Source organism: Oryza sativa, chromosome 4 (genome assembly GCF_034140825.1).
Source record: "Oryza sativa Japonica Group chromosome 4, ASM3414082v1".
Lineage (NCBI taxonomy): Eukaryota > Viridiplantae > Streptophyta > Magnoliopsida > Poales > Poaceae > Oryza > Oryza sativa.
In genome coordinates, this window is record NC_089038.1 from 26,372,750 (window position 1) to 26,398,922 (window position 26,173).

Below are 26,173 nucleotides of genomic sequence, written 5' to 3' on the forward strand. Positions count from 1 at the left end.
TGTGAAGATCTGATCCCTGCTTTCTCCACTGCTCAGCCTGCACATGTGTACTTTGTCTTTTTCCCTTGGTCACGGCACGAGGACCGGACGCAGTGTGAATGCCTTAGGAGTACCTAAATTGCTGTAATAATACGAGATGCTTTGGTTAATTGATTTCGAGGTGCCAGTGACAGCAGTGTGTGTGTGTGTGGGGGGGGGGGGGGGGGGGGGGGCTCAGGAGTAGAGAGGATCAAAAAGGCCCAGGTAACAACAAAAGAGGCAGACATGTCACGTGGTGAGTTGTTTGGACCGCCTGCGCTCGTGAGGTGAGGTGGCGTCGTTGCTTGTGGACTCCCCCGGTCCAGGACAGAGACCGGTGTACCGTGTACGGTGCTGTCTGTCCGGCGCTACTACTGTCTTCCCTTGACCCACCTTAGCTGCCTCGCCCTCTCACGTTATCACAACAAAGCTCGTCTCACGGCTTGTGGTTGCGTACACGTACATATGGCCCGGGACCATATAGTCCCCAAGGGTTGCAATGCAAGTGCACGTATCTGTGGGCACGAAACGACGTACAGGGAGGAAACGGCTCCAGAACAAAGCAGTCTCTACAGGACCACGTGATGACGTGACCCTATCTGGCCAGCATTCGGCTACCGCCAATTTTTGGCCTCTGAATCAGGAGGACTACACGAGCGCATGGTGTCGTGGCGGTGCGTGTCTCGTCTGCCCCGACCGCCGGCCGCCTTCTCAACTAGGAGTACACTCGTAGTCTGACAAGTTGCTTCTCCGGGATACTAATCACATAGGAGTACTACCTCCGTTGTCTTTTTGAGTTTTTGTTCATAATTTTTCATCATTCGTCTTATTTAAAAAAATTTAAAATTATTATTTATTTTGTTTGTCAATTGCTTTATTATTAAAAGTACTTTACATATGACTTATCTTTTTTTATATTTACACTAATTTTTTAAATAAAACGAATGATTAAACGTTGAAAGTATAAAGTCAAAAACGTCCACTGTACTGTGACGGAGGGAGTATATACGATGCTTCTTCTGTTTGATCAGCAGGCCCTCGCCGCCGTCAGTGTCATACGAGGATCGACGGCTTACTGTCGGAAACCAAAGGCCATCGTCGTACAAAGCACCACGATAGAATGGCCATTTGGACGCGTTATATATAGGAGAAGATTAGGGCTGTCAACGAGCCGAGCTCGAGCGACGAGCTCGGCACCAACTCGAGCCAAGCTCGAGTCGAGCCTGTTTAAACTACAAGCTTAGAAATGGGCTCGAGCTCGGCTCGCTCGAGCCTCGAGCTTTCTCGAGCCTAACTCGTGTGCCCTCAAATAACCAATACAGATGAAAGGAGGCTGCATGCATGCTTGTCGAGTACTACTAGTACTAGTAGCTTTTTCAAACATGATATAACAACTAGTAGTATTATTAAATAGAGCTGCATGCATGCTAGTAGTACTAATAGGCTAGTGCTGCAGAGTAAAGTAGTACTAGTAGGCTAGTGCCTGCACGGTGCAGCCCTACACGCTCTGTGTTTCTATACAGCTTTTCATTGGGAGTAGGAGTAGTACTAGCTGTTGCATTGAAAATTTAAGAACTTGTCAGAGGGAAATCTGGGCTCGACGAGCTATTCGAGCTTGGCTCGTCAAGCTCGCAAGCTTGGAGCTAGGCTTGAGTTCGGCTCGAATTGTTGACGAATCGAGCTCGAGCCGAGTCTACAGCGAGCCGAGCTCAAGCAGCTCGCGAGCCTCGAGCTTTTTTGACAGCCCTAGAGAAGATGGGCCAGATGGCCTGGCAGTCATCAAGCACAGAGCAGTAATATCTGATGGAAAATGCTACGCATCTGATCTAGACAACACACGACGAAGAAATTAAGGACTACTTTTTCCAAAAATAGGCATGTCTACCATTTATCAGATCAGGAAACAAACCGTTCTTATCAGCAATTAACAAAGATGAAGTTTGGTCTCCACGACTAAGAAAAACCTACTATCAGGTACAGATTAGGTGAATGAATCCCATGATCGATTGGGACCCAACACCGTTTTTAGGTCGTATCTGCGGTTTCTTTAACAAGCAAGGATGGACACTAGAGTAGGAAACTCAAATCTTTTATGTCCATATCTTGGCTCATTTTGTGCCCATACAGGTGAAACTAAAACCGGTCAATGTCACGTCAGTTGTTAATGATCATTCATTCTCAGTGCCCACTACCACTCCACATGTTTATGGTTTGTCGGAGTATTGCTAGCTAGGCCCATATCCGCACCACATCAATCCTAGTGTGCCCCCCTAACTTTTCCACCATTTGCATGCAATACTTTGTTAGTACTCTGTACCTGCTTGAGCACTGGGTTACTTATAGTATTAGACCGCATCATATAGCGCTCCCAGTACTGAGCTGGGGATTGATTAGGACAGGTTATTTTGTAGGGCAACGCTCCGGTGCTTTCTACTGAAAGTATTATACTACAAGTAGAACTAATCTGAACCGTTTATTCTTTAGGGTACAATAGTAAAGTACTGAGATAGATTAGGGGTAAATTTAACATCCCGGACGACGTCGGTTACGTCGTTGTGTTCGATCGTCAGTAGCGGCGGGCGGTGGAGACCATCTTGAGGGCGGAGCCGCCGATGGTGAAGGCTTTCTTGCGGACGGCCTTGTACTCTGGCCACGTGATGGCGTGGTAGGCGGCGCTCTGGCCGGGCGACACGGCGTCCGGCAACGGCGCCACCTTGACGTCCGGCAGGCGGGCCGAGGATGTATCCAAGCGATATCCTATCGCGGTCGCGGTTGACGACGGCGCGGTAGTAGATGCTGTGGAAGTGGCCGTTGGTGAGTATGCATGTGGAAGTTAGGTCGCTAATGTTGAGGACGAAGTCGCCCGGAACGATCGCCGGCACTGCCACCCACCGGTCTGGTCCTCGCCGGAATAGCTGTAGCCCTGGCACGATGCACGATCTGGAGCATAAGGCGGAGTCGGTGTGTGCGATGAGTCCCCGCGCTTGCCGTAGGTCCGGGCACCTCGGGTACCAGTGCATCGTCGCCGTCATCGTCTTGGCAATCCTCCTCTCCGCCTCAACGCCGGTGAGACCCAGCGCCCACCCTGAGGAACAACTCTAGCAGCTCGTCGGCTAGCCGCCGCATCTCCTTGTGGAACTCCATCACGTCACTGCGTATATTATACGTGCATCAGGACACTTATACGTGTACACGTAGTAGTAGACGAGTAGCTCGAGAGAGTGTGTGTGCATGGCGGCGAGCCGGCGACGGGTGTACGTGAGAATACTGTGAAAACTATTGAGGCAATCTACCTCTCGTGGAGGCTGTTCAAGTCATTATATACCAGACAGAGATACAACAATAGTACAACTCAAGACCGAATCGTATATTACTAACCTATACAGATTCTACATACACAAGGAAAACACCTATACAGCATCGGAAACGAATCAGTTATGCAGTAACGTAAGCAACAACATCTCTATTGTTTAACACTCCCCCTCAATCATAACTTTGCACAAGTTAAGATTGTTCCTGAAAATTTGCAACTTGCTTAGAGATTGTGCCTTAGTGAAACCATCTGCTAATTGATCACCAGAAGATATAAACCGGATATCCAACAACCGTTGCACAACCCGTTCTCTAACAAAATGATAATCTACTTCGATGTGTTTAGTTCTGGCATGAAACACAGGGTTAGCAGAGAGATAAGTTGCACCAATATTGTCACACCAAAGTACTGCAGCCTTTGGTTGTGATACTCCAAGTTCCTTAAGCAAGGTTTGAATCCAAATGACTTCAGCAGTAGCATTAGCTAATGCCTTGTACTCTGCTTCTGTGCTAGAGCGGGAAACTGTAGCTTGTTTTCTTGCACTCCATGATATTAAATTGAAACCAAGGAAAATAGCAAAACCACCAGTTGAACGTCTATCATCTGAACATCCTGCCCAATCTGCATCTGAGAACGCACTAATAGTAGTGGAGTCTGATCTTCCAATTTTTAGACCAAATGTCAAAGTGCCACTAACATATCTCAAAACTCTCTTTACCGCCGTCCAGTGCAAAGTTGTTGGTGAGTGTAAATATTGACATGCTTTATTCACCGCAAAGGCTATGTCAGGACGAGTTAACGTTAAATATTGTAACCCACCAACAATACTCCTATACTTTGTACCATCTTCTTCACTCAACAGTACTCCACCTACCGATGAAAACTTTTCCGAAACAGCAAGTGGAGTACTTACCGGTTTGCAATTCCTTAACCCAGCTCTACTGATCAACTCAGTTGCATATTTCCTTTGTGACAGCACCAAACTTCCTTCAGATGACGGCGTTACTTCTATACACAAGAAGTAATGTAAATTACCAAGATCCTTAAGTGCAAACTCAGCATTAAGATCTTTAAGTAAAGCAGGAATAGCTTGATCACTTGAGCTAACCACAATGATATCATCCACGTAGACCAAGAAGTATATAACCACATCACCTTTCCTATAGAAAAACAATGAAGTGTCTGCCTTGGAAGCACTGAACCCAAGTTGGCATAATTTGTCATAGAGACGATAATACCATGCTCTAGGAGCCTGTTTCAAACCATATAATGCTTTGTCTAACTTGCACACATAATATGAAGAAGACTTATCAACGTACCCAGGCGGTTGCTTCATATATACTTCCTCTTCCAAAATGCCATGAAGAAACGCATTCTTGACATCTAGTTGACGTATACTCCAACCTTTGGAGACCGCAAGAGACAGAACGAGACGAATAGTAGAGATCTTAACAACAGGACTAAAAGTATCCTCGTAATCAATGCCATACCTCTGCTTAAATCCTTTCGCCACCAACCGAGCTTTATACCGATCAATTGTACCATCAGATTTTCGCTTGATCTTAAACACCCACTTGCAATCAATAATATTTTTTCCTATCGGTGCAGGCACTAAATGCCAAGTATTATTTTTAATCAGTGCATTATATTCCTCATCCATGGCCTTCTTCCAATTTTCATCAGCTAGAGCATCATCGAAACAAGTAGGTTCCTTGTCAGAACCACTATACATACCCCATCTAATCGTTCCATCTGTACGAGTAAGTGGCTTACGAATATTACTTTGAAGACGAGTATGAGGCCGGGACACCACAACAGGCTGAATGTTCTGTTGTTCACCTTGCTGAGCCATAGAAGGTCCAGAATCCGCAGAAGATTCAAGAGATAAAGTCTCAGTAGATCCAGACATCTCACCACCAGAAACGGACAATCCCGGCGTAGACTCCGAACCGGAACCTGCCGCACCACTCACGTGTGACCCAGGAGAACAAGTTGGTGATGGAGGTGCAGATTCCGAAACATGCGACACTTGCGGTGACCCCAAACATCTGAAAAGACCAATGCCAGATACTTCTGGCATATGAGCAGAAGAAGCTGGACCAATGCCAGATAAACCACCACTATTTTGATCCAGATTATCATCACCAGAATCCTGTACGTACAGGCCAGCACTAGAAGCATTGTTAGGAGCATTAGTCTCAAAAGAAAAACTATTAATCATACCCCTTGATGATAACAAAGATTCTGGAAGAAGAGAAATTTCAGCTCGAAGTTGGTTTCCAGCATTGGAATGAAGATCAACAAAGGGAAAAACAGTTTCGTCAAATATAACATCTCTAGATATATAGACCCGGCCTGTGGAAATATCTAGACACTTATACCCTTTGTGATGAAAACTATACCCAAGGAAAGCACACTTTTTTGAACGAAATTGGAGCTTACGTTTGTTATAAGGACGAAGATTTGGCCAACAAGCACAACCGAAAACTCGAAGAAAGGAATAGTCAGGCTTAGTATGAAACAAAAGCTCCAAAGGGGTAGAAAAGTTAATAACTCGACTAGGTATACGGTTGATCAAATAGGTAGCTGTGAGAAAGGCCTCATCCCAAAATTTGAGAGGCATCGAAGCATGAGCAAGGAGAGCTAATCCTACTTCAACAATATGGCGATGTTTGCGTTCTGCAGAGCCGTTTTGTTGATGTGTATGAGGACAAGAGATATGATGTGCTATCCCTATTTTCTGGAAGAAAGAGTTTAGACGATGATATTCACCACCCCAGTCAGTCTGCATTGTAAGAATTTTCCTACCAAGTTGTCTTTCAACAAGATGCTGGAAATTAGTAAAAACTTGGAAAACTTCGGACTTGTTCTTTAAAAGATATATCCAAGTAAATTTACTATAATCATCAATAAAGCTTACATAATATTTGAATCTCCCCACGGACTGAGGAGCAGGACCCCAAACATCTGAAAAGACAAGCTCCAAAGGAGCAGACGACCGACTGACTGACCTAGAATAAGGTAGTTGATGACTCTTAGCTTGCTGACAAGCATCACAAACTCGCTCTTCCCTCGACTCACTAACAGGGATATTATGTTTTCTAAGAACTCTACTCACAACCGAAAAAGAAGGGTGACCAAGACGACTATGCCACCTAGACTCTGCAGAACTAGTAGAAACAAGAGCTTGACGTCCCTGAGGTGTAGTAGACTTCAAAGGAATTGGATACAGACCACCCCGGGATCTACCTTGAAGAAGAGTGCTCTTCGTTGTTTGATCCTTAACACAAAAGAATTTAGGATGAATTTCAACAAAGGCATGATTATCATAAGCAAGACGATGAGCTGAAACTAAATTCTTTTTAGCCTTAGGAATATAAAGAACATTATTAAGAGCGAGATTTCGATTAGGGGTATGAAAAATAGTCCTTCCTATGTGACTTATACTCATACCTGCGCTATTTGCAGCATGAACTTGCTCATTACCATGATACCTTTCCTTTGTCGTAAGTTTCTTAAGCTCCCCAGTAATATGATCTGTAGCGGCAGTATCCAAATACCAATTTGTATCTACCCCATAAGAAGATACGGCTGATGCCGACTTTGCTTGCTGATGGTGCTGCTGAAAGATTACATCGTTTCCAGAGAACGATCGATCAAAACGCTTCCAGCATGTATGCACTGTGTGACCTTCCTTCCCACACAATTGACAGGAAGGTCGAGAACCATCTCCACGGCCACGGCCACCACGGCCTCTGCCACCAAAACCACTACCGAAATTGCTGCCAAAACCACCTCGTCCACGGCCTCGACCTTGTCCTCGTCCACGTCCTCCTCGTGACGCGCTGTTAGCCGACGAGTGATAGCCTCCTTCAGATTGATTATTTAGATGTGCCTCAAACGAGAGTAGCTGGGCATATAGATCACTGAGTGATATGTAGTCCTTGGAGGAGACTGAGGCAACCAGAGGATTATAATCTGCGTCAAGTCCTCCAAGAATATATGAAACAATATCATCATCATCAAGTTTCTTCCCAGCTGCAGCCATCTCATCTGCTAATCCCTTCATCTTAGTGAAGTATGCAGCAGCCGATGAATCTCCCTTCAATTCTCGAGCCAATTGCGCACGAATCTGAATAATTCGCGCCTTAGATTGCGAGGAAAACATCTCGTTAAATTGCAGTCCAGACTTGTCTGGCACTCTCAAGATGTGCGACTTGCACCAGAACTTCTCGCGAAAGCGTCGAGAGTAAATACCCGAGTACTTGTTGATCATGCGCAATCCACTGTGAATAGGCTGGGTTGTTGACGGATTCCTTCACCAAATCGTCGCCCACCTTTTTCTCCACCGTGATCTCAGGTGATGGCACCTCTTTTGTGCCATCAAGATATCCAGTAAGCTGTGCTCCACGCACGGCCGGCAAAACCTGCGCTCTCCAAACCAGGAAGTTGTCTCTGGACAGCTTTTCAGAGACGGGATGTCCTAGCACTGCCGATGAAGACAAAGTCGACGAAGAACTTGATGCCATGACTAGATGTTTTGTGGAAGAGGATGCTCTGATACCATGTGAAAACTATTGAGGCAATCTACCTCTCGTGGAGGCTGTTCAAGTCATTATATACCAGACAGAGATACAACAATAGTACAACTCAAGACCGAATCGTATATTACTAACCTATACAGATTCTACATACACAAGGAAAACACCTATACAGCATCGGAAACGAATCAGTTATGCAGTAACGTAAGCAGCAGCATCTCTATTGTTTAACAAATACCAGAAGAGGAGGTAGTCGTCGCCGGACTAGGGCCAGAGACGGCGGAGCTTTTGCTTATCAAATTGCAAATGCGTGTCGGATCAGAACGAGAGACGAGTGGGTGCAGCTAGGTTTAGAAAGTGAAAAGGATAAAAATACCTCTCCACAAATAATTTTTCTGGGACAAAAATATCCCTCCACAATTCTACTACCATTAAATATGGTGGGAGTAGAAATAGATCTGAGCCGTTCAATCAAATACGATTAATGGTTCAAATTATTTTCTACTCCGAGTAGAAAGCACCGAAGTGGGCCTCTATTTTGTAGGGTCTTAGTTAGGACGAGGTGCACGAATGGGAAGCCAACATGCGCGGTGACCAATCAAACATCCTTTGACGACGACGCGCCAACCGACGATCGATAGGCCAGCCGGCAGCTTCAGCCGCGCGTCTGATACGTTTGGCCGCGTACCGGTCGGCCTACGTGACAACCAGGCAATCGACAACCACCAAAACCACCCCGTGCCCTCGACCCAGCAACGGTCGTTCTGTTGCTGCGCAACCAATGCAGCCCCACACCCCGGCCCGTCGTTAGCCCTACCTAGTCGCCGCAACCCACACACGGACGGCTCGACGTGGCGATCTTAGCGGCTCATCCGCCCGGCCTCCCTCGCGCTCGATCGCTACGCAGCCTACGCTCGTTTCGCTCGGTTCGGTGGGTCGCCGATCTGGCGCCACGGCGGCTACCAACGACACCGCGATTGAGAAGGGTGCGTGGCCGTGGAGTCGTGGAGAAACGCCCGCGCGCGCGGGTGCGGCGAGGGACGACGACCGCGTCGTGCGGATCGATTGGCGGGGCAGCTCGGCGCCCCGATAGATGTGGTGGGGTGGTCGATTCGCCGGGGACGAGGGGACGCTTGCTCCACCGGCCCATCTGAATAGAAGAGGAGGAATTTAACAGGGCCTGCCTGACCTGATCGCCCGGGCTGGTTTAGTAAGTTGGGCCTCCATGAAGTCCTTCATTTGATTGGGCCACGAATCGGAGGTCCCAATGTCACGCGGCCGGTCCGACACGATGCCTTTTTGCTGAAATTTTACTGGTCTCGAAAGGAATAAGTTCACTCTAGGTCCCTTAATTTGTCACCCAGATTTTCATCCTCAATCCAGAAAACCAGATCAACTTACAAAACCGTGCTGAATAAGTCCCTTGGCAGTATTGTGCCTGGTTTTGGATGACGTGGCGCCTACGTGGCTCCCTTTGACTAGGTCCTCGTCCCACATGGCGCTTATGTGGCATTGGATCTCTGAAAAATAATAAAAAACCATGGGACCCACATGTCAGCTACACAAAAATAATAAAAAAAGGTCGGGCCCATGTGGCCCCACATGTCAGCCTCCCTCTTCTCTCTCTCTCTCCCCTACACTGCAACTTGAAGGGATAAGGGCGAGCGACGGTGCGGGGTGACGGGCGGTGGGCGGAGCGGTCGGCCGGCTGTGGCGGCGCCGACACCGAACTTGAGTGGCTACCTTGTGTCCTCCATCATCTATCCCTCGAGCGACACGAGCGCGCCGCCGCCGCCTCGTCTCTTCTCCCCAGGTGGGCGCTCCGCGGCGGGAGCGGATGTCGTCGGCTCTGACACTGCGAGCTCTTGTTTTCCCCTACTACGCCGCCTGCCACCATGCTGTGCGCGGACAAGCTTTCGCCCCCTCGCCGACCTCTCCTGTTGACCGGTGGCACCATGATTATGTTAACAGTAAAATTTGGTAATCAGCAAAGACGTCATCGGTTTAGAATCATTATCGGCTGCAGCATCTCGGAATCAGCCGATGGGAGTTATCAAGTCGCCAATAGTCAGATTCCTGCTATATTCGGTTAAGGAAATCAATCTACTAAAGGAAGCTTATCCCTAAGTGACCAAGTTTAAAGAGGATGCGGCATGGCAGTTTATCTATTAATTAGGAATAGTTTGTTAGTTTCCTTTTATCTTTAGGAAAGTGTGTTTAGTGTCCGATAAGGACTTTATATTTTCCTTTTATCTTTAGGTTAGTTTCTTTCTTGTCCGACAAGGACTTGTATCAACCCATGGGTATAAATATGTACACCTGGGGTCTATGTAATCTATAGCTATGATTAATACAATTCGGCGCATCGCCACCCTTTTTACTTCTACTTTTGTTTTTTACGTTCTGGCGGAACTTGGCACCCGACGCGGGGCTGCATCGTCTTCGATCTCCGGCAAAGGGATAAGTCCAATGTTCTGTCGGCCCAGGCAATTGTCTCATCTACATCGGCGTCGTTCAAGGCTGCATCAGTACATTCGACCTCTTGGATTGCTCTGGTTTGAATGATATATTTGCCTACCTATTTATCATATGTCTCTATTAATCTAGTATTAGCATATCAATTTAGCTCTATTGGCTGCTTCTCGTTTTAGGGTTTCTGCCGGTATTGGCTAAATCGCGTTGCTAGATTAGCTTAGCTTAGACATCTACCACCCTAAAAATCAGTCATCGGCTTGATTGTCTAGATATTGTGTTTCTTTTCATACTTAGTGCTGCATCAGTTAAGTTTGATCTACTAAGTCGTGCTTAGAACCATAATCTCTAGCCTGCCTCTTGATTGCCAATAAGGGTTTCATTGGGGTTTCAGCCAGTGAGTTATCTGGACGTTGCATCGGCTCATAAGGATTGCATATACATATAAGTTGGATTTAGCCGATGACAACAAAGGTTTCACTGTTTAATCTAATCTTGTGGATTTCATGATATCGGACCTCCAGCCGATGTGTGCTTTAACCCTCGGATCGATGCTTATTTATCATATCATTGCTAGTCGATTGGTTTATACCGGTTATATTGTTATTTTATTACATCATTAACAGCCGATTGCCTTTATATCATTATCTACATTGGACATATAGCCGATTGCTTAAACCCTATCGCTATCGGCTGGTATCGGCATCGGCTATTATCGGCTATCGGCTGGAACTGCTCCATCGGCTTGTCAGCTGATCGGCTGTTTTGATCTACTATTTGCATATCTTGTCAGTTGCAGGATCAAACTGACTGGCACGCTCGCATCTCATCAATCTTTGGACCTGCACTGGAGCTAAGCAGATCTCCCAGGCCAGTGTGTTCGATTTTTTCGTCAACACAAATATCGGCTATACGTCTAATGTAGATTCTAACACTTTAGTAAATAATGATATATAGGCAATCGGCTACTGATAATAAAATATAACAATAATATAGTCCAGTATAAACCAATCGGTTAGCATTGATATGATAGAATAAGCACTGAAAACGGAAGTCACGGCGTGAGATTTTTTGAGGGCAACGGTTGGTATTTAAAGCGATAGAATAATGGTCTAAAAATGGCAGAGTGCAAAACTTGCTCGGAGTCGGTACACGGCAAATCCGGAACATTATCAAATATCCCAGACTTGGGGGGCATGTGTTAACGACCAAATTTGGTAATATCAGCATCGGAAAAGGAGATTAGATCAAGGTGGAGTCGAAGGCGGAGATTGATTCGAGAACAGAGCAAGAATCGGCTGAAGTCCAGATCGGCTACGATTAGGATCGGCTGTGTCTGAGTCGGACTAGGTGAGCCGATGCAGCCGATTCTGACAGTATAATTTGGTGTATGACATTGGGTTGAATTGACATGCTTCAAGATAATTGCCGCACATGGATAGAGTCCTGAGAAGACAATTGTATCTATTAATTAGGATGTTATATGTAACTTCCTTAGAGATATGTTTGGGCAAGAGTCTGCCGCAAAGACTTATAGTATCTTAGAGTTTGTTAGAGATAGTGGTCGTGTCCGATATGGACATATCTTGTAATTCTCGGGTATAAATAGACCCCGAGCCCTATGTAATTTTTAACACACACGTTCAATACAATTTCGGCGCATCGCCACCCTTTTGCTTTAGTTTTGTTTCGACGAGTTCTTGCTTTCGGGTTGAGCTGCATCGGTTTCGATCTTCAACAAGAGGTAAAACTTGTTATGACGACTTGTGTTCTCGAGATTAGTGCTTCCATCTTTATGACACTCTAATCTTGTCTATATAATTCGTCAAGTTATCATATATCTTACATAATCTTTAGCAATATCGTCATCTAACCTACAATCGGCTAACATCTGTTAATAGAAGGCAGTCGATTAGGTTAAATAGCGACGTTGTCCTAGATTATATAAGATATCTACCACTTTACGAAACACTCAGCGGCTTGATTGTCTAGATATTGTTCTTCTTTTCATATTTAATGCTGCATCAGTTGAGTTTGATCTATTAAGTCGTGCTTAGAATATCAATCTCTAGCCTGTCCTCTGGTTGCCGATTAGGGTAGTATCGGAGTTTCAGCCGATCTTATCTGATTTAACCATATTCGATCTATATGCTTCAATGACATGTTAAATCCACCCTTTATGTCAGGATCTTATTGCATTTAAGTATATTAAGCTCTTGTTTGGTATATTATACTTGTTTTGATATCTTTACATAAAGTAGTATCGGAGTATTAGCCGATACATGCTAGATCTATCTGATCGGCTATGCTATAAACATATATAATCCTGTTATTAATATATATTTCGATCTAAGTGATTTATACTGTCTCGGCATGGTGACCGATCTATCCTAATCACTTGATTTAAGTATAGATTAATATAAGAACTATATATCGTTAATATCTACAGCCGATCGAATAGATTTAGTTCCTTACTATCTATTTATAACCGCCGATCGATTCATATATGACATCGGCTCAAAGATAAATAATATGTCATCGGCACCTAGCCGATCGGCTATCATTTATAGATTTAACCACGAATTCTCTGTCTCTATTTCTTGTTGATTACAGGATCAAATCAACTGGCACGCACATACATTCGAAGGCGAGCTTTGAATCTACACTGGAGTTAAGCAGATCTCCCAGGCCTCGTGTTTTCTGTCAACAGATTAATAGCCGAAGGAGGAAGCGGATGAGGGCGGCAATGCGACGGGACGGCGCAGGTGGCGTGAAAGCGGCAGAAAAACTAGCGACTCCGGCTTTGGAGAAGTGACGGGACAACAGAGCTTGTGGCTCGGCACGGCTCTAGCTCCTTCGTTCCTCTTCCCCTTTCCCATACACGCATGCCCGGGAGGGAGTGAGGCGCGGGGACGGTAGCGGCGGCAGCGGGCTAGCATGGCTGCGGATGGGGAGAGGCGGGCGCCGCTCGGCCTCGTCGACGACGGCTCCGGGACACGGAGCAGAGGGGTGTGGTAGCGGGTGAGCAGAGTCGTCAGCGCCCGCCTCCCCCGCTCTGCAGCTTAACTGTCAAATCTGACCAATGAACAACAATTAAGATTTGGCCGGATCTATCGGGACATCGCAACAAGCATTTGCTGCTCGCTACTCTAGATTAGATCAAAGCTTGCTCTAGTCCGAATGAGATGAGGCAGTACAAGAAAGTGATGAACAAAATTAAAACTGAACTAGAGTTGGACTAAGAAGCGTGGGTAGCTTCGTCCCCAACGCTGCGGGCGACGCGTCCTCTGTGGCTCCGGATAGGGAGAGGCTGGCGCTGACGACTCCGCTCGTCCGTCGCCGCTCCGCAACCGTACTCGTCCGCCGACGCCGCCGCTTCGCCTGGCTGCCCGCTGCCGCTCCCCCGCCGCCACTCGCCCTTCTCCTTGCAGCGTAGGGGAGAGAGAGAGGTGGGATAGAGAGAAGATGGAGGTTGACATGTGGGACCATATGGGTCCCACTTTTTTTTATTATTTTGTGTGTAGCTGACATGTGGGTCCCATGGTTTTTTATTATTTTTTGCAAATCCAATTGTCACATAAGCACCACGTCAATGCCACGTGGAACGAGGACCTAGTCCAAGAAAGCCACGTAGGCGCCATACAAAACCGGGCACAATAATGTCGAGGGACCTATTCTGTATGGTTTTGTAAGTTGAGGGATGCGTTATATCCGGTTTTCGACAAATTGAGGGACCGAAAGTGAACTTATTCTGTCTCAAAATCACAGGAAGCGATTGCAAAACAGAACAATTACAGTTGGTGTAGTGGTTGCATCGAATGTATGCTGCCGTGCTGAGCAGAAAATACATACACATGTAATAACCACTAAGCAGGTTCAGAAAGAGAGGAAATGGAATATTTGAACATGTTCTACAAATTGGCCTAAGCGCCTAGCGCCCTAGCATGGTACACAAATTATTAATGGAATGCTATTTTACATGCTTTAGCCTTTTAATCACCTCGCATAATACGTACTTCCTGGGTTCATCGGTAGGTTCTCACGTTCCTCCCCAAGATAGCCGGTACTACTTGTTTCAATCTCAAGACCACTATTAATTGTAGATGGTCCGCCAAGAAGGTTCTCTGTTTCCATCTCTGCATCGACTTGTACCCAAGGATGCAGTGAAAGCTTCCTCAATCGGCCCAGCTCGTCGGTGATTTCTTTCATCGATGGCCTGTTGGCGCCGCACATATCAAGGCATTGCTTGGCTAGCTCAGCAAGTCCCCCGATTAGTTCCATGCTCTCTTGGCCTTTTATGTCGCTCACCAACACCGAGTCAAGATTGTTCCCCTTCATGGCAGATAGGAAAACTGATGACAAGCTTCTTTGTATCGCAGGTCCTTCGAGCTTCAGTGGCACTTGGCCTGTGAGAATCTCTAGAAGGATAACACCGAAGCTATACACATCGCTCTTGTCGGTCAATTGGCACGTTTGCATGTATTCGGGATCGAGATAGCCACATGTACCTTGAACCATTGTGACAAACTGCTCTTTGTCGGATGGAGCTAGTATAGATGCTCCGAAGTCTGTCACTTTGGCCATGTAGTTCTCATCAAGAAGTATGTTGGCAGTTTTCACATCACCATGGAGAATTGGTGGAGATGCATAGGAATGTAGGAAGTGAAGCCCTTCAGCTGCTTCATGAGCAATCCTCAAGAGGGTGCTGAAAGAGATTTGCAACCCTTGGTTCTTTCCATGGATAAGCTCGAATAATGTTCCATTCGGGACGAACTCATAGACTAGCATCGGAACTTCGACCTCAAGGCAACAACCTAGGAGTTTTATAATGTTCTTGTGATTGATTTGGGATAGGATGAGCATTTCTTGGCCGAACTCCTTCTTTTGTCTTTCGTCAACTAGTGCACATCTTTTAATTGCGACTAGCATGTTGTCCTTGACTGTCCCTTTATATACCGTTCCATGACCTCCTTGGCCAATTATTCTGCTCTTGTCAAAATTGTTTGTGGCATGTATGAGTTCAGCTTCTGTAAATACTGTGAAAGCAAGACCTTTTTTTGATTTCATACTCTCAAACAAAATCATACCCCCATGTTGGCGAAAATATTCTTTCTTGATTTTGGTCAGTTTTCTCCTTTGAATTACCAATTGTCCGCAGAAGGCAATGATCATGAGAACAATGAAGCCTATAATAACCCCTACACAACGCATCAGCATCATAAGATAGGATCAATGATCATTTCAGAGTAGTCAGGAACTTGTATTCCTTTATTATTTGAAGATCATAAAAGTACATAAAAATGATAAGGAGTTAAATGAATACCAATTATCAAGCCGATATCAGGGATGCATGTATTGCTGCTCTTGGAAAATTTCCTTCCCTTCCGACAAGAACACCGGTAGCCTCCTTCCGTGTTGTGGCAAACACCACCGGAAGGGCATGGCCATGGGTTGCGATCACATTCATTAACATCTGTCGTAAACTTAGCATAATTATATGTAGAACACAACATAGGGTGAGATAGATCTAGTATTTGTGCACATACAAATAAATCAATTTACAAGAGGGCTATACATACCATGGCATCCATGTGGGTCTGGAAGATAAGGGTTACCTTCGTATCCATGAGAGCAGTTGCAGACGTACCCAGGTCCATTGGTGGAAGCCACACACTCGCTGTTGCTACTAAGACAAGCATAGCTTGTCATGTTCTGTTTGGCAATATCGCATGACTTCTCTCTGATAGCCCAATCGATCACCATGGGTACCCGCCCGCCGTTTGTGCCATTAAACTTGGTGGTGTTTATGTATGTCGTGCTGAAATTGAACGATGCTGCCTCCATCAGCACGGCATAGCTGCACCGACCGAACCTCGAGATCTGGCTTGTGTTGAATCTCTTATCAAAAGTAACATTATAGTAGTACATTCCTCTTGGTATCGTGGTCTGGCAGCAGCCCATGCCGGAACAAGAGCCATCCACTAGCCCTGACAGGTCACGACACTGCGAGAAACACCCACTTTGGTAACCCGTGCCACCATCATCGGCGATATAGGCAAGGGTGTTGCACCCAATTACGGTGAACTTGTTGTAGACATCTGAAAACCGGAAGGGGGTATTCTTTGCATTGAAACGAAAATGAACCCCTCCCATAAGACCGGAGGCATTGTAGCAAAAGGTTGAGATGCCATTGAGTACCCGCAATGTGCTACGGCTCAACGAAATATTTAGTACCTCAACGTTGCCGATAAATGGCTTAGAAATGCCATGTTGGACCTTGCATTCGACATTGAACAATTCTGCGAGTGAGCAATTCGCTCCAATGCCAAACGGGTACTGTATGTCAACATCCCCGCACCGACTTTGGCATTGAGGGCTAGGAACTGCTGCCGTCGCAATAGTGTGTTTTGCTGCCAGAAGTAGAAGACTAACGCCAAGCTGCAGCATCGTATTCATATTCCTTGGCTGGAGAATTAGAATTGAGAAACCATGATAATGTTTCATCAATATTTTTATATTAAAATCAGTAGCTTCTAATTAAATTAATCTAGTCATTGAGACCACATTAAAAGATAAGGTGAGATTGAATTCTTTTCTCGTACATTCAGCTATGAAGTATAAAACGAAAAACATACTACATAACTATTAGACTGCTTAAATGTTTGACAAACCATCACAAAACTACATAACTAATTAAGCAACCATATCATAAAGCTAAATATTTGGCGCAAGTTTTATTAATGTAGAACTACATAGTGACAACACTATTAACGATATGATACACGCATGCATGTCAATATATTATTTCCCGTCCTAAAATATAACAACATTTAGCCTTCAGAATTTGTCCTAGAATATAACAACCTCTTCACCAATATTCTATTATCAACCAAACACAACTCTACGTCACTCAATTTCATCATCTATACTTCTATTTATCATCCACTCACAATCATCCCTCATTTAATTGTACCTACTTTATTAGTAACTTTCTGCCCTCGAGAAATTCAGACTGGTAAGATTTTAGACCAATTCCTATATTCCTGACATCTAACTGATTTAGCAAAAAAAAAAAAAATCACCGGCCGGCGGCGAAAGAAGCCCAGGCCAATTTTATTAAGATCATGAGTGAAGTACAGTTTATAACTGATGAAGCATGATATGAGCATATAAATGTTGCTAGCTCTCATTGGAAACTACACATATATACACATATAAGAAATTAATAATTCTGTAAAATTCAGCTGAAATAGCTAGGCAGTTCAATCCGTGCCTATCAGAAGAGTAACTAAGTTCATACCAGATGCAGTTTTCTCCAGAATTAGCCTCCCACAAGTACCCTTGGAGATTGCTCCTTTCCTATAGGCAGCGTTGGATGTGTATGCCATGCCAGTATATATGGAGATGTATTGCACATCAATGTCATCGTGGAAGGCGTGGAACAAGTCCACGCAAACAATACAAAGGCGCCGGGGGTAAAAAGTCATATATAGCAAAAGGCCATGGATGATAGGCAGCGCATGCATGCAGTTGTGTGCCATTGAGCATATATATAAAGTTATAAGGGTTTAAATTCTAAACCATGGCGATCCATTCCTCAATATTTGATGTTGGTTAGTTCAACAAACAAAAAGACACATAGAGAGTACTTACTGATCAATATGTGTACGTGTTTACATTCTTACAACATCGCTGAACAGCTGAATGGATAAATAGTTCAATGATTTGCGATGATATTCTGGAATACAAAGAAATTAATTAAATATTATTATGTTAAAATAATTTAAAATAAATATCTTTAAAACATTCATATAAATTATAAATATTGTTTAGTAGCTCGAGAAACGTGTACATTTATACACCATTCAATTCCTTTGAAAAAGATTACACATGTGTAATACACACTCCCTATATTGTAAAAAATAAATCTATTCTTTGTATCCCAAGGAGTATTGAAGGAATGGTTTTTTTTATAGAGTGGGTAGGTAAGAGCCTTAAAAATTCCAAATTTTTAACTGTCAAAATCAACTTATTTTAAGACGGAAGAGCACGTGATAATTAAGCAGGTCATCAACGGTGGATGGATGGCTTGACTGTACACGAGTATGCGTAGCCCACGTGGGTTAAATTTTAGATTTGACATTTGGTTAGCGACCCTAGAACTCATTCCTAGTCTAGATTTTGATCTTTTCTCCAGTACATTTTCCGCCACAAGGAGAAGACAAAGCTATGTAATAATTCTTCTTCTCTGGCGGTAACACACTTGATTTTAAATTCTCCCATCATAAATTAATTAGCACTCTCTGTAGCACCCTTGAATTTTGGTTTATTTTAAAAATTCCTTTATTTAAAAATGGGTGAATAGTTAATTTAGTCCCTCAAGTTTCACCGAAGGTTCAATTTTATCCTTCAGGTTTCATTTTGTCCAAATAGGTCCTCTAAGTATTTGTTTTGGTTTAAAATCATCATTGATTCATTGGGCCCACTTAATATGCTATTTGACTATTTTTAGTCAACAATTATGTTAGAAAATGTCCCTTTTACCCCTTAGTGTGTATACAACTATACACTAGAAAAGAGAAAACCAAAATGAATAATCAACATTGCATATGTACTTCCCATTATTTCAACATGTGCACATGAAATTTGAGCCTAAGGGCTATCGTATACACTTGCAAGTACATAAATTTATTTTCGTTTTACATAAATTACTATGCACTATCTATAAAAAAAAAGTCATTGCACGTATTTTTTTTCTCTTATATATGTAAATGAGGGGGTGTAAGTGTCATTTATCATCAAAGTTGTTGGTTAAGTTGACTTCTAAATGGGTTCAAGGATAAGTTTGAATTAAAATAAAAACATGAAGGACTAATATGGACAGATTGAAACATTAAGTACTAAATTGGGTTTCGGATGAAACTTGAAGGACCACTTTGTCTATTCACCCTTTAAAAATTTGGAGTTTAAATTTGGATCTTTTTTTTACTTGAAGTATTGACAGGGCTTTGCCTCGCAGTGTGATTTTTATAAAAAGAATACAAAATATTTACAAGTTACAAGTTAGAGAAGGAGAAGGAAAAAATATTACACAGTTTGTAACCAATCAAAAACTATCTGCTTTAAAGGATCCTTCATTCTACACATATGCAAAAGAACATCTGTTTTGAACAATGCCCTCCAAGAACTGAAGGAGGGAAGTTCATTCCGAAAGATTTTTCCATTTCTTTGCTTCCAAATGTGCCAAGCAGCAATAAAGAAGATTTCCAAGAAGCCCTTCTGGTTGAACTGAATGCGAGCCGAAACAACCATTTGAAAGAAGTTAAGATTAGAATTCCACATGACTCCCAAATGCTGCCAACACCTCTAACTGAAGGGAAAAAAAAGAAGAGATGCTCTCTTGTCTCTCTTACATTATTCATGCATAGCTCATAAGTTAGATCATCATTCTCCTTTGCACATTGCCGACGGTCTAGCATATCCCTTGTGTTAAGCCTATCCATGAAGAGGAGCTAAACAAAAACTTTACTTCATAACACATCTTGTTTTCCAGATCCAAACAAAAGGCCTCGGTGCTTGCACATTCGAGAATGTGAGTTTATAGAACTTCTTAGCTGTGTATTTATCAGAATTCCATAAAAAAGACCAATCATCACCCTTGCCGTCCTGAAAAAGAAGAGAGGAGATTTCTTTTGTGCCAAAATAGATCTCAAATCATCTCTTAGAAAGATCCCCTCAATTTTTTGTCAAACCCTTCGTCAAATTCAAGTTCAAATCCCTCCATAAATCTCCTCAAAATATCAACTCCAAAATCCCAGAGAAAATAGAAAGAGTCACTGTTCATTAGGGCCCTTTTCCTTTTCTCCCTCCCGGCCCAACTCCCAATCACCTTCCCCTCCTTCTTACCGAAGTAGGTCTGCCCGGCCTCCTTCCCGCCCCTCTAGGCCCACGGCCTTTTTCCGCGCTAGCCCAGGCCACCGCCGAGTCATCTTCCTCCTCAGGCCGGCCACAAATGATGTAATCCGTTTGATGAAATGCCGACCCGGGCGCCGAGACGTGGCAGCATCGTTCCGCACCGTGCCGTCTACCCATGCACCCACGCATCGCACCAGGGCCGCGTCCCGCCAATCCCGTAACAAGCCAAGGCCGCGCCGCGCCAAGCCGCAAATCCCGGCGGAATCCGACCATGTCCCTCGCTCGGGTTTCTCTCTAGGAGACACGGTGCCGCGTCACCCTCCGTTCCATCACGGTGTCCCGTTGCCACCGCCTCATGACACCATGTCGTCTGGTCCCGAGCTCCCGTGGACGCGTGTCTCCTCCAACCATCGCACCGCGTCCATGTCATCCACCTCCTCGTGGGAAGTCACCGAGCCCGCGCCTCTCTCTCTCTCTCACATCGCGTCGCCACCACTGCGTGACGTTGCGCTCGTCCCATCGCCGTCCATCCGCTGTTGTGTGCGTCACCTCGCCTCGCATCACCACCGTTGCATGACGTCGCGCCATCGCCTCGCCATCTCCTCTATCCCGGAATACCGCCCTAGCCTCTAGTCGGATACACCCCAGATTTCCCGACGCCTAGCTGCCAACTCCCCGCCGCATCCGGCCAAGGCCGCTCCGCCTATAAAAGGGAACCCAAGCCCCTTTCCTCGCCACCCCAACTCCCCCACCATACCTCTTTCTCTTCTCTCTTTACCCTCTCTTTGTCACCGCTTTGAGCTGCCGCCGATGGAAGCCTCGTTGGAGGTCGCCGCTGCTGACCCTGGTCACTGGTCACTGAGTCGTGCCTCGCCGCTGCGACACGCCATTGCCTCGGGCTGGGCAGAGCAAGAGGAGGAAGAAGAAGGAGCCCCAAGCCACTGATAGCCCGAGCCCACACCTCTCTCCCTCCACCGGTCGTCGACAGGTGGGCCCTCTCTGTTGTAGTTCACACAAAATTCTAGAAAAATCCTTTAACCTTTGAAAATTCTTAGAAATTCAACCGTAACTCCGTTTGATCCCATTCAACTTGCCATTTTTTTTTCTAAAATTGAGATCTACACATTGGTATTGTTGTTTCTCTATTTTAATCTTGTCTTTTTGCCTTTTCTTGATTTGTGCTCCTTTTCGCGTATAGAGCCCGAGTATGAAGAAGCTCCAAACGCCGCTTTTGAAGGAGAAAACCCGCATCTTGTGCAAGGAAATCTCTCTTGATCACATTTACCCTATATTTGCAAGTTATCTTGTTTGAAAAATGCATTGCTTAGTGTACACAATAATCTTGTTTAGGCCTCGGATTGTGTATGCAACCGATGGACCGCCCAGTAGTTGCACTTACTTTACCTAGGATGTTGATATTTCCTTACCTTTGATAGCTCCACACATGTTTGCGCCGGTATCACTATCCACTAGATACGACTACCAAGGTAGTTTACTTAGCCATGCTTATGTTTGTATTGTCATATGGGAAACTTGGGTTATTCCAAATATTTGCTTAAAAATTCGGTACGTTGTACCGATGTGTTGTGAAATAAAATAGGTTGTGAAAATGGTGATGGTGCGAAGTCATGCTTTTGTGGTTTGGCCACGTATTGTCGTTGAGGATCTTTTCCTTTGGGAAATCCATCCAAACACGTTACAGTGCAACCCCACGAGTGTTTATGGGATACCTCTGGCTAAGTAAATAGTTATCACATGGGAGTTTGGTGTGCCAATGGTTGTGGGATGCCGAGGATGAGAGAAGACGAAGTTTTGGATTCTTACAACCCTTTTTGGGTAGCCTTATTGCCTCTATTGTGGCACAAGTTACCAATAGGAGTAGGAGACATCCTCAGTATTCCTAAGTGGATGAAGGCTGATCTTGCTTGATGCTCGTCTAAGAGACTTGGCCCAACTAGGTGACATGCGATTTTTATGGGTTAGCTTTGGAAAGGCCTTGTCACAAATAACTTAGTTGCCTAGGTGCTTCACTTAGTGCCTAGTTGCTCAGTCGCTTAGTTTCTCACCGCTTTTAGCTTCCGGCTGCCGCTTTTATGACTTTCTGTGATGCCGTGTTGCTCATATATAGGCCTGTCCATGATGTCAACTTATGTAAAGTCTACTTTCCAGTGATATAATAAAGTAGTTTACTTTGATTTTACATTTATTCTGTGTATACCAGCTAGTATGTTCTGGTAATATATTACACATGGGTATGAGTCAGCTTGTTTTATGGCTAACGAGTGTCAGGGCGTTACATTCTCACTATTCCAAAATGTAGTAATTTAAAATCGGATTGAATATTTCTTAGTACAATAAATCTAAACATAAATCTTATCCAGATTTATTAGGAAAATGCCGGCGCTCGGGCGCCCGACACGCGTGCGCGCGGATCGGGCGCCTCGTGCAGCCGCCCCCCCCCCCCCCCCCACGCGTCCCGCCACATGTCCCCACCACAACATGCTATGTGTTCCCACCACACACTCCGTTGCAACAAATCACCCACATATTAAGGGAATCCGTCTTATTTTTTGTTCCACAAAAAATGTTTCACCTAGTGTACTTATAATATTTCACTATGTATAGATCAATGTTGCAGTGAATTGAAACATTCTTTCGTAACAAATAACCCACATATTATGGAAACCCTCTGTTAAGGGAATCCGTCTCATTTTTTGTGGAACCAAAAATGTTTCACCTAGTGTACTTATAATGTTTCACGATGTATATATCAAATGTTGCAGTGAATTGAAACATTCTTTCGCTATTTGCTAAAACATTTGTTTTTATATAAGGTGAAAAAAACGTTAGATTTTTTAGGAAACTGTTGTTTCATACGTTGTAGCAAAATATTTCATGAGGTGATTTAGTTGTGTTTCAACTTTTTAAACGATTAAAACATTTTCAATATACTTAGTGAAACAATTCTGATCTACTTGGTGAAACAACATGCAACATTTAAAAACAATTCAATAATAAGCTAAATATTTTTTCCATCGGATTATATCCATGTGTGGTCTTGTTTTAAAGATTTAATTGTAACGGATTTAGTGGTGCAATCGGATCATGATTTGGATAAAAAATTTAAGAGAAAAAATAGTTTAAAGTTCGCTTAGGAAGTTTTGCATGTATGTGTCGACGAGTGATACTCGTAGACTGGATGATTTGGGTATTGGGGTACGTTGGAACGAGGATCTACGTAATACGACATCAAGCAGATAAAAGACAAGGATTATACTGGTTCAGGCCCCTTATCAGGTAATAGTCCTAGTTCAGTTTATATAAGATTGATGATGGAAAACCACGGCTTACAATGAAAGTAAACGAAACAGACGATACCGATGAGATCGTTGTCGATGTATTCGACGAGATCTCCCGGCGACTTGGCTCCGCGTACTTCGGCTTCGTAAACTATGGTGGGTGTGTTGACGATGAGATTCAATGCCCTGTACCCCTCCCTAGGGGTCTCTTTTATATCGTGGATCATCTTGATCCCCAAGTAGACTTGGAGACATTGGATCTTGTACGGTATAACAGAAACTCTATCCCTTCTGAGTAGGATTTTGGAAATCACCTATCTCGTGGAGATATTTTCCATAATTTATAACAAATTCCAACGGCGTATACGAAAACGATCCGTATACGTGAAGGTATACCATATCTGTGTATTCCATAAGTCGTAGAGTATGAGGTATGTCTTATCCGTAACCCTGACAGTATGTATGCATGATGACGTATGATGACATGCGCGCCTGATTTTTCTCAGAAAAAATCGGACACCCAATCCATAGGTGCCTCCGATTTGTTATATTAAGAAAATCTAATCCGATCTACTCTATCCGTTTCACAATGTAAGTCATTTTATTATTTCTCACATTCATATTGATGCTAATGAATTTAAATAGATATAATTGAATGTGGGAAATAATATAATGACTTACATTGTGAAACAGAGGAATTAGTTGAGATGGAGGAGTATATCAAACCTATGATATGAGGTATGACAAGATGCGTGCACGGCTACTCTAATCCGGAGCCGAACTAAACTGTCAACTTCGATGCACGTGGTAAGAATCACACGACCCCCCAAATTTTCTAGAAAACGCAGGTTGGAGTGCATGCTTCAGTGCACTGCAAAACTCCACAGTGAGAGTGATTCGGAATTAGTTGCCATATAATGCCAGGTCAACGTGAACTGTGTTGGTAATGTAATCCTTTCATTGGATCGATCCATGGAGAAATAACTGAGTGGTTTGAATAAACTAAGGCCTGTTTGTTTCAGCTTAAGATTATTATAATCTAGATTATTAAATTAGATTACTTTAAGCTGGATTATAATAAGCTGATATAGAATAAGCTGTGAGCTGTTTGTTTCTCTGGATTATTGGAGGCATTTAAGAGTAGTGGGTCTTTAGCCACCCAATAATTTGAAAAAAACTCCTCCAGAGAAGATTATTAGATTATAATAATCTGGCTTATAGATTATAATAATCTATCATAATAATCTACTTATTTGTTTCGGCTTACTCCTAATAATACAGATTATAATAATCCTAGCTGAATCAAACATGACCATGACCTAAGTGGTTAGATACATCCCTTTTCATTTTAAAAAAAATTAACAAATCTAATACCGTATATAATACATCCACTATTTGAAGACGTGACAGCCGAGGGGCTATTAACCGAACCCGTTTCCCTGCATCTTTGTTGCTTACTTGCAGCAAACCCTCGTCAGACAAACACCATCAATTCCTGCGTGCACGTGCAGTCAGACCGGTTTTTCTCTTATGGAAAAACCAGGCGTGCGGACTCACCCGAAACGTGCCTACACCGGACGGAGACTTGGAATGGGCTCCAGCTCCACGCAACTGGAGCGACTTAGCAGGCCGAACATGGCCGGCCCTGGATCAAACGGGCTGTGTAACCTCCTTTACGCCGAGCCAGATGACGATCGAGCATTTGTGCTGTGCCGCTTCGCAAGAGCCGACTCCCCCTGCATCTGACGGGAGCAGGTGTAGCACGACCGTTCTGCTGCCCTGCATCTGACGGGTGCTGCTGGCTGCCGCCTCGCCGGTGCAGCCGCCCAAGCAGAAGCTGGCGACCGCGGGATCCACCGGCGGCTGGCTCCACTGCTCCAGAGTCCAGAGAGCGAGGAGGAGCATCGGTTCGTTCGTTCGTTCCAGAGCTTCCTTCCAGTCCAGCGTAATGAATGCCATCGTCACCCCGTCCAATGAGGCCGCGGCCCATGCCCCTCCTCGCACACGGCACACCCTTATCCTCCCCCTTCTTGATCTTAAAATGGCAATGTGTGTAAGGATCTTCTTCTAACTCCTTTGACAACTTCGAGGTGGAGTTCGTTATTCTCTCCATTATTGGATAGAAAGAGAGGCAGAATTTAAAGTGGCCGCCGAGAATCTTCTCCTGTACTTGCATGAATCCTTTGCCCGTACTCCTTTCCCAGCCGATAAAGCACACAGAAGCCCGTACTCCTTTGCCGTCCAGTACGTACTACGCACCGGCCGCTCACCGGCACGGCCTTGTACTGGCATGCACTGACCATAAGCCCGTGCAACTTGATCGCCGTCACGCCGTCGCCGACTTGACGTATCATCCTCACAAGGAATTAGTGCAAGAAGAAACTGTTGCTGATCAGTACCAAATCTGTGTTTTCCGTTGGGTGGGTGTCAAGCACAGTTTATCTTCAGAAAAACGGATCGATGTGTCTGCATGACCAAGATTTCACACTTTCCAGCTCACCCTAACCTACACATAGACAGCCGCAAATGAGTATTGGCCAATCCACAAGGGTTCAACGAGATCAACATACAGGCCCTGCTGTTGTATATATAGCCATTAGCAACCACATTGCCAT

At 44.4% G+C, this 26,173-nt stretch overlaps 1 protein-coding gene, 1 non-coding gene and 1 pseudogene across 2 annotated transcripts; all 3 read right to left on the reverse strand.

Annotated features, from left to right (window-relative positions):
* Positions 1–2,584: 2,584 nt before the first annotated feature.
* LOC107278040 (gibberellin 3-beta-dioxygenase 2-like) lies at positions 2,585–9,369 on the reverse strand (annotated as a pseudogene).
* Positions 7,226–7,361, reverse strand: LOC112938821 (small nucleolar RNA Z247). The gene has a single exon (XR_003242141.1). It is a non-coding gene; the product is annotated as a small nucleolar RNA Z247 (small nucleolar RNA).
* A 4,828-nt stretch (positions 9,370–14,197) lies between the features above and the next one.
* Positions 14,198–16,809, reverse strand: LOC9268903 (wall-associated receptor kinase 2). Its single transcript, XM_066310120.1, has 3 exons — positions 15,924–16,809; positions 15,668–15,817; positions 14,198–15,542 (listed from the first exon to the last, which is right to left on the reverse strand). Exons 1-3 carry the CDS (start codon positions 16,798–16,800, stop codon positions 14,341–14,343), a joined length of 2,229 nt encoding a protein of 742 aa, XP_066166217.1. The 5' UTR covers positions 16,801–16,809; the 3' UTR covers positions 14,198–14,340.
* Between the last annotated feature and the right edge of the window lie 9,364 nt (positions 16,810–26,173).